The 15,133-nt window shown below is 46.9% G+C and overlaps 1 protein-coding gene across 1 annotated transcript in view; it reads left to right on the top strand.

Annotated features, from left to right (window-relative positions):
- The window catches only part of LOC137504562 (E3 ubiquitin-protein ligase RNF213-like), a 526,907-nt gene that overhangs the window by 364,210 nt on the left and 147,564 nt on the right, over positions 1–15,133 (top strand). Inside the window, exons 37-39 of the mRNA XM_068233144.1 lie at positions 2,370–2,489; positions 9,045–9,155; positions 14,323–14,433. Of these exons, the coding sequence (XP_068089245.1) occupies positions 2,370–2,489; positions 9,045–9,155; positions 14,323–14,433 (342 nt within the window). The remainder of the gene's footprint in view (positions 1–2,369; positions 2,490–9,044; positions 9,156–14,322; positions 14,434–15,133) is intronic.

Here is a 15,133-nt window from a genome sequence, read left to right as displayed (position 1 = left end):
AGGGTAGTGGGGAGGAAACAAAGGGGAAGGAAACACAAGGATTAGTGGGTGAGCCAGTGTGCCTTCAGTGCTGCCTATAGCAAATTATAGGCTTGTCTGAACAGGTGTGTTTTCAGAGTACGTTTGAAGGTTTCCAGACTCGTGGCATGACGAACCGGCTGAGGGAGAGAGTTCCAAAGGAGAGGGACCGCCCGTGAGAAGTCTTGGATGCGAGAGTGGGAGGAGGTGACTAGGCTGGAGGACAAAAGGGTCTCCTGTGAGGAACGGAGGGTCCGAGCGGGGAGGTATCTGGAGAATAAAGAGGAAATGTATGGAGGCGATAGCTTGTGTAGAGCTTTGTATGCAAGTGTGAGAAGTTTAAACTGGATCCTTTGGGCAACTGGTAACCAATGGAGGGATTGGCAGAAAGGGGCTGCCTCAGAGGATCTAGAAGAGAGGTGGATGAGACGGGCCGCAGAGTTTAGTAGGGATTGGAGAGGTGCCAGTCTGCTTTTTGGTAGACCACAGAGTAGGGTGTTGCAGTAGTCAAGACGGGAGATGATTAGGGCATGCACAAGCATTTTAGTTGCTTCTTGTGAAAGGAAGGGACGGATTCTGGAAATGTTTTTGAGATGGAAGTAGCAGGAGGTAGTTAAAGTGTTAATATGTGGTTTAAAGGAGAGCTCAGAGTCCAGAGTTACCCCTAGGCAACGAGCTTTGGGGGTTGATGCTATTGGGGTGTTCTCTACATTGATTGTGACAATGGGAGGTGGAACAGAGAGCGAAGGTGGAAATATTACAATCTCCGTTTTGCTCATATTGAGTTTAAGGAAGCGGGATGACATAAATGTAGATACAGCGGATAGACATTTGGGGACTTTTGATAGTAGTGTGGAGAGGTCTGGGGCAGAACAATAAATTTGGGTGTCATCAGCATAGAGGTGGTATTGAAACCCAAAAGAGCTTATTATCTGTCCCAGGCCATGAGTGTAAATGGAAAAGAGGAGGGGTCCGAGGACGGACCCTTGTGGTACTCCCACAGACAGTGGGCGTGGAGAGGAGTTGGTATTGGCATAGGAGACCATGAAAGAACGACCAGACAGGTAAGAGTTGAGCCAGGAGTGTGCTAAGCCCTTGATTCCCAGTGTTGAGAGGGTCTGGAGAAGCAGGGTATGATCAACAGTGTTGAAGTATGTGGATGCATTGCCGCTGGCTCCCGCTGTCCTCCCTGCCTCTCACACCTGTCACCCTCACCCATGCTGGCACCCAGTGTCACTCTTTTCCTCTCGTTCCCACTGTTCTTCTTAACATACCTGGCAAATTTGGTATTTCTACAATGTAAGAGGGCTTTGCTATTAACCGATAAAGTCGGTGAGTGATAATCATGGAATATTTTTTTTCCGTGATACCACGATCACAACCCGTGATTGCGTTCCGAATATTTTCAATCACGGCATGCCATGGCCGGTTTCCGTGATCCAGAATCTTTTTTTCATGGCGTTGAATACCAAAGCCGAATAGTGAAAAAATGCTCCTGAATCACGGCTGTGTCGTGATCACAGAGATTATCTGCCCATCACGGCTCTGCAATTAGTGTATTGTGTTGCTTCCTATTCTAATTCAGAGCTAGGACCTTGTCACTGTTAATATCTGGCAGTCCTCCAGTGGTCCCAACTCCCAATGAGTAGCAATAGGCCCTGCCAGAAGTAGACAGCAGTGATACAGTCCTAGCATAGAGGACACAAAGCCTTGTAAGGGTAGGAGGCCACACATCTCACTACTCATTTGCTTTACTTCCTCTTGAAGTACCCCTGAATCAACAAATAAATTGGATCAAGCCCAAAGAGGGCTAAATTGCCTTATCTTGAGAAGCCTAATTCTGCTCATTGTCTTCTGGGCTCTTCCTTTCCCCGGTCTTCTTTTTTGACTGGCTCTGTCTTTGGAAAATCTCTTGGAAGTTTTCCCCAGTGGCGACAAGCGATGCAAAACTTCATATGCATGAGTTCCGATCTGCATGTGTGCAGAAAAAGGAATCGCTTATCCACAAGCTCTTTCTTTCACTGTGCATGTGCAGTTCTGAGCTCTTATACACAGTTCAGAATCTCTTGTCACTGCTGAAGTAAACTTCAGGGAGGCTCTTAGACTGACAGAGCTAGTCAAAGAAGAATAGGACCAGAGAAAGGGGAGGACCTGGAAGACAACAAGCAGCATCAGGCATCTCAGAGTAAGATCATTTAGCCCTCCGTGGCCTTAATTCAGTTGTCTTTCCCCCAATTCAGGGCAGTTTTAAAATTCATTTTCATTCTTCAAATGACGTGGAGTTTTCTACCATTTTCTAAAGAGAATGCTGAACCCTTCACGATGTGATGTCCTGTTTGTTGCTGCAGGAGACTGAAGGACATTGCATAGACTACTTCCTGGTTTATGGAGACAAATACAAACTACTAAGAGATGGAAGTGGAAAATCAATGATTGAACAAAAAAAGGATCTCTTTGAAGCTGCAGTAAAGGTATGTAGTATGCATAATTTCTGTTACTGTGTTGTGCAACAGTTTTCATTAATGTTGAACAAAAAAACGTGTGTTTCTGTCTGTGTGTGTATAGGCATGTATGTGTGTGTATATGTATGTATGTATGTATGTATGTATGTGTGTGTGTGTGTGTGTGTGTGTGTGTATGTGTGTGTATATGTATGTGTATGTATGTATGTGTGTTGTGTGTGTGTACATGTATTTTTTTTTTTAAATAAGTGTAGAAATGCACTTTGCAATGTAAAAAATGTGTTGTCTTACATTGTGCTGATAAACCTATATCTCTACACTGTGGCAGTGTCTCCCTGGAGAGGTACACAACACCTAATGTTTTTTCAGTGCCTCCACCGCAAAGTATGATCCAGCATGCCATTTATGAAACATGGGGGTGACAGTATCATCCTGGGGCCCTTTACTAAACCAGCACATGAGCAACAGAGCAATGGCTAGTTTGAACGGGTGTCTGAACCAGCCACTCTGCGTCTTATTCAAATGCTTTTCTGCAAGCATGTCGTGGGGGAAATGGAAGTGCCGCATTTGCCAATCCTGGTTGCTACATATAGGAAGTAAGGGAGGAATGTCCTGAAATCCCTTAAAGAGAACCCGAGGCAGATTTATGAAATCTTAATAAGACACAGAGGCATGTCCTGTGCACAATGATATGCCTTTGAGTCGTTCTGGACCAGATAAGCTGATTGACAAGTTCAGGTAAATAGCAGGCTAGCAATAAGCAGATTGTCGCTAGCCTGGTGGTATTTTGAGAGGGGGGGGGGGGCAGCAAAGCCCAGGGGGGACTGGGGCCGGTCCAGAACAACACAGAGGCATGTCATTGTCCACAGGACATGCTTCTGTGTCGTATTAAGATTTCATAAATACACCTCGGGTTCTCTTTAAGCCAATGTGCAGAACTTGTCAGTTACCAAAAATATTTAGTTAAATTTACTGCCCAAATTGGGCACATCGGCCAATGAAAGCAAAGGGTCACATACTTTTGCCAAGCACAGATATTGTATGTGTATAGTGGTTGCCTGATGTCGCTTAAAGGATACCTGTAGCCACATAAAAACAAAAAAGTTACATACTCGCCTAAGATAAGGGAAGGCTGTGCATCCTATAGAGACCTGTTCCTCCTGGTCTCTTCATTCCACCACTGGGCCCCCATTGAAGCAGCTCTGTACTGCACAGGCATAACTTCACTCTCGAGCATTCGCAGTACAGAGCTTCTTGACTTTGGAGGTACTCAGAGACTTAAGTACTTCCGAAAGCCTGTAGAAGGAGACCGGTGTACTTCCGAAAGCCTGTAGAGGAGACCGAAGTACTTCCAAAGCTTTCAGAGTAGACCCGAGTACTTCCGAAGCCTTCAGCAAAGACCTGAAGGCTTCTTCGATATTAAAATCAGATCAATGGAACAGGGACCTGGCGGTGGAACAAGGGGATGCGGTGAGGAAAAGGGAGTCTTTAAGGGATACAGATCCTTCCCTCTTCTTAGGTGAGTAATGTGGCTACAGGTATCCTTTATGGATCCAATATGTTGGATCCTTACCGACCCCCAGTGACAAACTGATCACACTTTAAGCTTTTAAAGTGTTCACAGAGGTATAACCACGGATACGAGGTATAACACATTCATCAGATGAAGGTCTTAGCAGTTCTTAAAATTATGTAAATACAGCCTCAGGTGACCAATAATACACAACAAAACATGACATATTACACTGCACTTCCATAGGAGTTAGGAGGACAAGTTGCAGCCAGGAACTGCTAATCACATACGTGTGAATAAATCATAAACTGAAAATATGATAATCTTTGTGAAAGTAGAAGTTTTGGCATTTTATCTGCAGCATTTAGGGGCGTGTTAATACAATGCCAAAAAGGAAAGACATCAGTAGAGATCTTAAGGTAGCCATACACTAATAGATGGCCATTAGATTCGACAATCAGATAGATTCCTGTCAGTTTTCATCTGACAGTGCAGCATCTGTCTCATGTATGCCACACACTAGGAACAAATCTATTGATCCAGTGCAACACTATGGGCCGTTGATCTGCCGCCAATCTCAACCCGCTGCCAATAGACCTAGATTTTCCATCTGGTCCAATCAATTTATTTGATCGATTTCAGACAAAAATCAATTGAACGATAGATTAACTGGGCCACCCATTTCTTTGAATTTGTATCCGATGGTTCGATCAGAGTCATTGAATCTGTTGGATGTTGATGGGAGAAATCAATATGTGTATGGCCACCTTAAGAGAAGCTAATGCTCCCAGGAGTGGATATCCAAGAAAATTCAACTCAAGATCAGTCTGTGAAATGCTCAGACAAATTGCAGGGAAAAAAAAAAATCTCTAACTCTGCAGAGTTTAGTTTATGTGTCAGATGTCAGAGTTCCTGACGATACCGTTGGAATAAGACAGGCAGAATTGCTTAGGTTTGCAAAGCTGTATCTGAACAAATCAATAAAACGGCAAGGGAATTAAAAATGGACTCTTGGGTGCATGTGAACACATCAATATTTATTTAATGAGTCCTATATCAAATACCAAAAAATCAATAATCAGTGTAAAAGATAGCAATTGAAAAGGCCACCAGACAGCAATATGAGCACCAGGGGCTGCAGTCCCCAGACCGGTCTTTGAAAGTAAAAACCCTACTAATAATGTTCCTATAATAATGTTCAATCAGCACAGGTGGTAGTGAGCAACTGATCCCAAACGCAGATTAAGCAACAGTTCATGAAAGATGGATAACATGATGCCTCATGCATATGAAATGCAATGCAGAGGTTCCACAACCAAATCTGAACAAATCACAAGCCTTTTGGAACTACAGTGCGATGCAAAAGTTTGGGCAACCTTGTTGATCGTCATGATTTTCCTGTATAAATCGTTGGTTGTTACAATAAAAAATGTCAGTTAAAATATCATATAGGAGACACACACAGTGATATTTGAGAAGTAAAATTACGTTTATTGGATTTACAGAAAGTGTGCAATAATTGTTTAAATTAGGCAGGTGCATAAATTTGGGCACTGTTGTCATTTATTGATTCCAAAATCTTTAGAACGAATTATTGGAACTCAAATTGGCTTGGTAAGCTCAGTGATCCCTGACCTACATGCACAGGTGAATCCAATTATGAGAAAGAGTATTTAAGGTGGTCAACTGTAAGTTTCCCTCTTTTAATTTTCTCAAAACAACTCTCAAATGACCTGAAGACAAAGATTGTTCACCATCATGCTTTAGCTGAAGGATACAGAAAGCTGTCTCAGAGATTTCAGCTGTCTGTTTCCACAGTTAGGAACATATTGAGGAAATGGAAGACCACAGGCTCAGTTCAAGTTAAGGCTCATAGTGGCAGACCCAAAAAAAATCTCGGATAGACCGAAGCGATGAATGGTGAGAACACTCAGTCAACCCACAGACCAGCACCAAAGACCTACAACATCACCTTGCTGCAGATGGAGTCACTGTGCATCGTTCAACCATTCAGCGTATTTTACACAACGAGATGCTGTATGTGAGAGTGATGCAGAGGAAGCCTTTTCTCCGCCCACAGCACAAACAGAGCTGCTTGAGGTATGCTAAAGCACATTTGAACAAGCCAGCTTCATTTTGGAATAAGGTGCTGTGGACTGATTAAACTAAAATGTAGTTATTTGTTCAAAACAAGGAGCGTTATGTATGGAGGAAAATGAACACCGCATTGCATGAAAAACACCTGCTACCTACAGTAAAATATGGTGGTGGTTTCATCATGCTGTGGGGCTGTATGGCCAGAGCAGGGACTAGGAATCTTATCAAAGTTGAGGGATGCATGGATTCCACTCAGTATCAGCAGATTCTGGAGACCAATGTCCAGGAATCAGTGACAAAGCTGAAGCTGCGCCGGGGCTGGATCTTTCAACAAGACAACAACCCTAAACACTGCTCAAAATCCACTAAGTCATTCATGCAGAGGAACAAGTACAACGTTCTGGAATGGCCATCTCCGTCCCCAGACCTGAATATAATTGAAAATCTGGGGTGTGAGTTAAAGAGAGCTGTCCATGCTCAGAAGCCATCAAGCCTGAATGAACTAGAGATGTTTTGTAAAGAGGAATGGTCCAAAATACCTTCAAGCAGAATCCAGACTCTCATTGGAACCTACAGGAAGCGTTTAGAGGCTGTAGGATCTACCAAATATTGATTTCATTTATTTTTACATTGTAACTACGCCGCACCCGACGCCACTCGCCGCTCAGCCGCCGCATACGCGTCCGTGCAGGACGCTAAGTCCCCGCAGCTCCCGCTGTCCACCCCGCCCACATCTGTCACCCACATGTCACCCACATGTGGGTGACATGTGGGTGACATGTGGGAGAGGCGGGGAGGGCAGCGGAGCCGGCGGGGACTTAGCGTCCTGCACGGACCCGACAGAGCTCTGAGCTATATAGCTCAGAGCTCTCTAAAGCATCTTTGTATTTGGGCTCCAAGGAGCCCCATTGGTCCTTAGCAGACCAATGGGGTTCCTTCAAATCAGAAGGAACCCCATTGGTCTGCTAAGGACCAATGGGGCTCCTTGGAGCCCAAATACAAAGATGCTTTCGAGAGCTCTGAGCTAGCTCAGAGCTCTGTCGGGTCCTGCAGCACAGACGCAGCGGCGGCGGCGGCGGTGAGTGACGTCGGGTGCGGCGTAGTTACAATGTAACAAAGTTGTTACATTGTAATAACTTTGTTACATTGTAACTGATAGAACATTTCCGAGGATATTGCGTGGGATCATTTATTTAAAGGGACAGGTAAGTATTAATGGTTAATTAAGAATATTAAAGGACTTTTTTCGTGGTTATGTTTTTTGTTCAATTAAAATACTTTTTCTATGTGTTTGTGTGTTTATTTACTTTTAACTCTTAAAGGAAATGGGTATGGGGTACAAGTACCTCTATACTCATTTCTCCTGGGAGGGGGGGTGGGCATCTGGGGGACCCCTTTTTAAAGGGGACTCCCAGATTCCACCATGAACCTCCCCCCCAGGAAATCGCGGCCTCCACCTCCACCGCCCATCGGAGGTGGAGAAGAGCCCCTTGTCCTTGGATTGGACAAGGGCTCGGAGGGGGAGGGGAAAGCTTGGCTGCCCCTCCCCTTCCGAGACCCCCCAATCCATGGACCATGCGGGCTGGTATAGTCAGGGTGCGGAGCCCCACGCGGCCGGTGCTCCGCATTCTGGCTATCCCAGCCTGCATGGGGGACAAGGGGTTAAAGAGGTCTGGGAGGGGGGACCCCACGTCGTTTTTTTTTTATATTTCCCACACTCAGAACGAAGTAAGTAAAACTCTTCCCACTTGGGGGAATCTATTAAAATAATACACTATTGTTACCTGTGCAAAAAAAACTGACATTTTCCGCATTTAAAAGACATTTTCGCCCTTGAAACTTAAAAATCGATTTTCTCAAAAACTATAAGGTCTTTTTGAAAAAAAATTTTTTCCTCTTATTCCCACTGATCCCCTTAATATACCCTGGGAATTTGGTGTTCCTAAACTTTAAGCAGGCTTTGCTATTAACCGTTAAAGTCGGCGGGTTTTTAAATGTTTACATTTTTCCTTTGAAACTTTAACATCGATTTTCTCAAAAACTATAAGGTCTTTTTGAAAAAAATTTTTTTCCTCTTATTCCTCCTGATCTCCTTAATATATTCTCCAAATTTGAGGCTCTTAGCATTTAAGGGGGCTTTGCTATTAACCCTTAAAGTCGGCGGCTTTTTTATATTATACGGAGCGTTACGGTTTAACGCGAAATTACGGTAGCGTTTAATGCGAAATTACGGCATGATACGACTGTAATGTGAAAATTACGCGAAAATTACGCTTACGCGAAATTTCGCGAAATCCTTCTTCATTACGATTATGTACTTACGGCCATAATCGTAATTACACTAATTACGCGAAATTTCGCAAAATCGTAATTAGGTCATTACGCTCATCTCTAGTGTTATGTAATATTTGGCATCTGAGCTTACATTTACATAATTCTCGAACCTGTTCAAGGACACATCCAAGCATAATAATGAAAAAAACAAAAAAAAACACTTACCTGGGGCTTCCTTACAGCCCCTGCCTGCCGTTCTGTGCCCACGCCATAGCTTGGCTCCACGCTGGTGGTCCAGGGCCCCTCAGCGCAAGATTCCTACTGCGCCTGCGCGAGCGGCTCTCAGTCGTGCTGACATCATCTGGACTGTACAGCATGTACATAACTACTGCTCCTGCGCTGTACTGTCCAGATGACGTCAGCGCGACCAGTGAACCGCACACTGGAGCGCAGAGAGAGCCGACGCGGAGGGGACCGGAGCCACCGGAGCTGCGGCGAGGGCACAGGACGGATGCCAGGGGCTGGAAGAAGCCCCCAGGTACGTGGATTTTTTATTTTCATCATCCTTGGACCACTCTTTTAAGGACCAGATGATTTTTTTTTTATATCTTGATACTTTGAGCATCTCTACCACAAAGTTGAGAAGAATATATGACGTTATTATTTTGTTTCTTTCTCAGGAGTGTAAAAGCCGAGATAAAGAATTATCCATTCATCTGCTCCTTGCCGTATTCTATGGAATTTCATTCTCTTTTAAGGCCTTAAGTAAAGACCAGGAATGGATTGTGCCTGTAAGTAAGCTAATTATCTTATAAGCTGAAAGCACCTGTTTATCAGAAAACCAGTGAAGCTAAATTCTAATTATTAAAGTGTATTGTAACGATTGGTGTCAGCGAACAGATGTCTGATTATTGAGTGATCTGCAGTATCACTAATAATACAGACACTATACCTGATTATGTGGTGATCTGCAGAATCACCAATAATACAAGTATAGCAACACACAGAAGATATACAATGTATAGTGCTTGGTGCAACAGTAGTACTTGATAGATAGCAATACCTCACCAGAGGAGCTGGTGGGTACTATCAGTACAGAGGCCCTCACCAGAGGAGCTGGTGGGTATTATCAGTACAGAAGCCCTCACCAGAGGAGCTGGTGGGTACTATCAGTACAGAGGTCCTCACCAGAGGAGCTGGTGGGTACTATCAGTACAGAGGCCCTCACCAGAGGAGTTGGTGGGTGCGATCAGTACAGAGGCCCTCACTAGCGGAGCTGGAGGGTATTATCAGTACAGAGGCCCTCACCAGAGGAGCTGGTGGGTGCTATCAGTACAGAGGCCCTCACCAGAGGAGCTGGTGGGTACTATCAGTACAGAGGCCCTCACCAGAGGAGTTGGTGGGTGCGATCAGTACAGAGGCCCTCACCAGCGGAGCTGGTGGGTATTATCAGTACAGAAGCCCTCACCAGAGGAGCTGGTGGGTACTATCAGTACAGAGGCCCTCACCAGAGGAGCTGGTGGATACTATCAGTACAGAGGCCCTCACCAGAGGAGCTGGTGGGTATATCAGTACAGAAGCCCTCACCAGAGGAGCTGGTGGGTACTATCAGTACAGGAGCACTCACCAGAGGAGCTGGTGGGTATAATCAGTACAGAAGCCCTCACCAGAGGAGCTGGTGGGTATAATCAGTACAGAAGCCCTCACCAGAGGAGCTGGTGGGTACTATCAGTACAGAGGCCCTCACCAGAAGAGCTGGTGGGTACTATCAGTACAGAAGCCCTCACCAGAGGAGCTGGTGGGTACTATCAGTACAGAGGCCCTCACCAGAGGAGCTGGTGGGTACTATCAGTACAGGAGCACTCACCAGAGGAGCTGGTGGGTACTATCAGTACAGAGGCCCTCACCAGAGGAGCTGGTGGGTACTATCAGTACAGGAGCACTCACCAGAGGAGCTGGTGGGTATAATCAGTACAGAAGCCCTCACCAGAGGAGCTGGTGGGTATAATCAGTACAGAAGCCCTCACCAGAGGAGCTGGTGGGTACTATCAGTACAGAGGCCCTCACCAGAAGAGCTGGTGGGTACTATCAGTACAGAAGCCCTCACCAGAGGAGCTGGTGGGTACTATCAGTACAGAGGCCCTCACCAGAGGAGCTGGTGGGTACTATCAGTACAGCGGCCCTCACCAGAGGAGCTGGTGGGTACTATCAGTACAGGAGCACTCACCAGAGGAGCTGGTGGGTACTATCAGTACAGAGGCCCTCACCAGAGGAGCTGGTGGATACTATCAGTACAGAGGCCCTCACCAGAGGAGCTGGTGGGTATATCAGTACAGAAGCCCTCACCAGAGGAGCTGGTGGGTACTATCAGTACAGAGGCCCTCACCAGAGGAGCTGGTGGGTACTATCAGTACAGAGGCCCTCACCAGAGGAGCTGGCGGGTATTATCAGTACAGAAGCCCTCACCAGAGGAGCTGGTGGGTACTATCAGTACAGTGGCCCTCACCAGAGAAGCTAGTGGGTACTATCAGTACAGAAGCCCTCACCAGAGGAGCTGGTGGGTACTATCAGTACAGAGGCCCTCACCAGAGGAGCTGGTGGGTACTATCAGTACAGAGGCCCTCACCAGAGGAGCTGGTGGGTACTATCAGTACAGAAGCCCTCACCAGAGATCAGGGCTCTCTGGAGGGGAGGCGAGGTCAGACAGGCAAGGTCGGGAACAGACTGGTACTAACGGTACAGAATCAGAAAGCAATAGGAAGGTAGTTATACAGGCTGAGTCGGCAACAGGATCAGATGGGCAGAAGTACAGAGACAGTAAACGAGAGAGGTCAGAATCAAGTCAGAGTCATACACAGATATCAATGAAGAGTAATGCAAACAATAATATTCCTATCTAGTGTGAAATCCCCGGTTTCCTCCCGGATCAAAGCACACCGGATCTATCTAAGTAAGGTCTGAGCGCTAACATGTAGTATTCGCAACAGCAGACAGTTTGCAAGTGAAGCCGAGAGGCTTAAGAAGCAGAGGAGACCCAATTGGCACGCCCACTCCTCTGAGCCAATGAGGAGCGGCGAACGTCTCCTCTGACGTCAACCGACCCTCTGGTCAGCTGACGCGCCTCCTCCCCGCATAAAGGTCCTGTCTGTGCGCACGCGAAAATGCAACCCTATGTGCAGCTGACAAACCCGTCCTAGGCGTGCCAGACGCCGGAGGCACGGGTGACACACTAGGCAGAGGAATGGAGGCAGCTGCGGAGGATGCCAGACTACCCGCAGCTGCTTCCTCCATGTTTGTTACATGTATTTTAGGTTTGGATAGCATGGAAAGGAGTTTGAACCTCTTTTTGTTGTTGAGTCTCCAACTATCCATATGAAATAATTTTCTTCACTTTCTGTTTTAAGGTGAAATGGACACATATTTCCAACAATGACAGAGAGCATGGAAGTGTAGGGAAAAGAAACAAACCCTGGAAAATGTATAAAGCCCCATCTACACCATAAGATTTTTTTGTTTGATTCATTGATTTGATTCGATTCAATCTGTTGTTTTGCAATGGCAAATTGAATTGAATCTAATCCTGATCGGATATGTCAGATCGAATCGAATCAATGAATCGAATCGGCCAAAAAATTGTATGGTGTAGATGGGGCTTTACATTTTTAATCTCCTGTCCTCCTGGACCCACCAGCGATCAATTTAAAGTGAACCTGTGAGAATAGAAATAAAAAAAGGGATACTTACCTTGGGAGAGGTAAGCTTCTGGGTCCTCCAGAGGCTTCCTCTGTCTCCTTCTGCCAGATCATTTCAGAGCAGAGACTCCTGAAGATCACGGCTGTCCTGCCCCTGCGCAGTAGCATGGACCTGTTTGGACTCCATCAGGAAAATATGATCCTGATTGGGTCTGTACTATGACTGCGCACAGGTACGTGCAGAGGGGGGTGCTCTGGGTGCTCAAGTACCTTTGAAAGCCCCTCTAATGTGGCCCCTTACCCCTGGAGTTGCTCCATTTAGTAGTGCACTACACAGTGTAAAGATGCTTACTGGCCCACGCCATCCAACCCCTCCTCCCTTTCCCCAGAAAAAGAGCAGACTACCAGCTAGGCCAGCATCAGTAGAGTCAGACAGGACCCCCTTCCGTTCACACAATCTTACTCTATTCCTCTTCACCGGCGATGTGCCCCTTTGCTGGCCTGGTTTCATAGAGACTCCCCACACCAGGCACAGCACCAGCCCCGGAACACACAGTCAGTGATTGTCAGAAACACATAGTCAGTAAGAAATAATAGGTGGCAAATGATTGCCTGCTGTTTCCTTTGCAGACTGGTGTTAAGTAACGTCCCCGCGCAGTTTTCACCCCATAGGGATGGCAGAACACGTGGCTCTTATTTTCCTTTGTTTTGGGAGTATGCTGTCATTGCAGTGGTATTTCCAATCGCATTCACAGCATGCGTGGTGAAACTTCAGTGAACCCTCTCACTGTTACGTGGAATTATGAATGGATTACACAAAATAAATTACATTTCAAAATCGTAATTATGTATGGCCATAATTGCAAAAATGTACCTGACATTTCACGTGATCATAATGAGAAGATGACGATTATCACTACAATTTATCACGAATGAAATGGTGGGTCCCTTTTTTTAAATTTGAGCACCCCCCACTTAAGGATCCTCTGCATGTCTGCACAGGAGCACAGACCCAGTCAGGCTCGGCTTTTTCCACTGCAGCCCAAGCGAGTTTGTGCTACTACACTTATGCAAGGTGTCAAATAGAGTGCACAGTGCTAGCATGGGCCAGTGGAGGAAAACAGGAGAAGCCTGAGGATCCAGTCTTCCCCTTCCGTAGGTGAGTATCCCACAGGGGCACTTTTTTCCCTGCAGGTTCACTTTAAAGCTACAGAGATTCATGGGGGTCTGCGGAAGAGAAAGTAGGCCAGAAATCTTGTCAGTGGTGATGCAACTTCTATCAATAATACACTTTACTTACTTTAATGATATTACACCAGTGAAAAGTCGTACATTCACTATAGACACTAGTGAGTTTGGCACAAGTAGCCGATACTAGTAGCCACCCTGGCGTTCTATTTCCCCAGGATTTCTGTGCAAAATGTGGTTTAATTAATTTCCAATAATTTTCAACCAATTTTTTTTTTTGCAATCAATTTTTTTTTTATATTGAATTCAATTCAGGTTATTGTATTGAATTCAATAAAAAAAAGTGTTTGCTGCGAGATGTTGATGATGCTGTGTGACCCTGGTGCCATCAACGCCGATTGACGGGAGACATGTGATCGCCGAGGGAGAAGCAAAATCCGCCAAGGGACATGGAAGAAGGCACTGGGGAAGCTATCAGAGGTACGCGACGAGGGATCAGCATGGCAATGGTGAGTATAAGACCCAGATGTATAGCCAGATGTATTAGCCAGGTGTAGTTAGCCAGATGTGCAGCCAGGTATAGTTAGCCAGATGTATTAGCCAGATGTATTAGCCAGGAATAGGTAGCCAGATGTTTGCTAGGTATATAGTGAGCCAGATGTTTGCTAGGTGTATAGGAGATGTGCAGCCAGATCTAGGGAGTCAGATGTATAGGGAGCCAGGTTTGCGGGTGCCTCTGCCCCCCCATTGCCCCCGATCTCCATACTCCCCCGACTGTGGCCGGGTGTCCCTTCTGTTCAGGCTGGTCGGGGACTCCTGTGTGTATAGGGGGAGATTCCCTTTCTATGCGGGCTGGTGGTGGCCTGAGGGGATCCTCCTTCTGTGCGGGGGGTTGTCCCCTTCTATGGGGGCTGTGGGTGGCCTCTCCCTCCTCTTCCCCATCCCTCCCTCCCGATCCCTCCCGATCCCTCGTGCCCCTCCCTCCTCCAGTCAGAAGCCCTGATCTACTCACCTGAGGGCGGCGGAAGTGGCGCACTTCCTCCTCCATCGCGAAGTCTCGTGTTCTCTGTAATTACAGTTACGAGGCTTGGTGACGACACCGAGCCTCGTAACTGTAACGACAGAGACCGGGACTTTGCCGATGGAGGAGGAGGGTGTCCATCGCGGCAAGCGCAGGAGACAGCCTGAGGTGAGTAGATCAGGGCTTCTGACTGGGGGGGGGGGGGGGGATTGGGGGGGGGGTCACGGGGAATCGGGAGGGATGGGGGGAAGAGGAGGGAGAGGCCACCCACAGCCCCCATAGAAGGGGACAACCCCCCGCACAGAAGGAGGATCCCCGCAGGCCACGACCAGCCCCATAGAAGGGGACACCCCCCCCCCGCACAGGAGGAGGATCCCCGTAGGCCACCACCAGCCCGCATAGAAGGGAAATCTCCCCCCTACACACAGGAGTCCCCGACCAGCCTGAACAGAAGGGGGGCATCCCCCCCCACACAGAATGGTCACCCATCCACCCGTCCGCAGGGAAAGGGAAATCCCGCATGCAGCCAGCACATTCTCTGCCCCGCTGGCTGCACAGGGATAGTCAGGATGGCTGGATGCTAGTCCTGCACGCTGGGGGTAGCACAGATCGCTACCCACAGGGAATCCCTTTGATCAGTAAAAAGTGCAGCGGGTGGTGCAGAGTAACAGGAAATCTCCCTGTCGGCATGGACGAGCTCAGCTCGTCATTACCGCTTTTTGCATGTTTTTCCTGGACGAACTCAGCTCGCCCATACCGCCAGGGTGGTTTTAAAGCAGCTCTGAAAAAGTTAGATCCCCACTCATATAAAGGGAAGGTCCCCTTGCTCCACCGCTGTCCCTCATGTAGGTCAAATAGCTGTTCAGGA

This window comes from Hyperolius riggenbachi, chromosome 4, assembly GCF_040937935.1.
Source record: "Hyperolius riggenbachi isolate aHypRig1 chromosome 4, aHypRig1.pri, whole genome shotgun sequence".
Taxonomy (NCBI): Eukaryota; Metazoa; Chordata; class Amphibia; order Anura; family Hyperoliidae; genus Hyperolius; species Hyperolius riggenbachi.
This window is presented reverse-complemented; position numbering and strand designations above follow the sequence as displayed.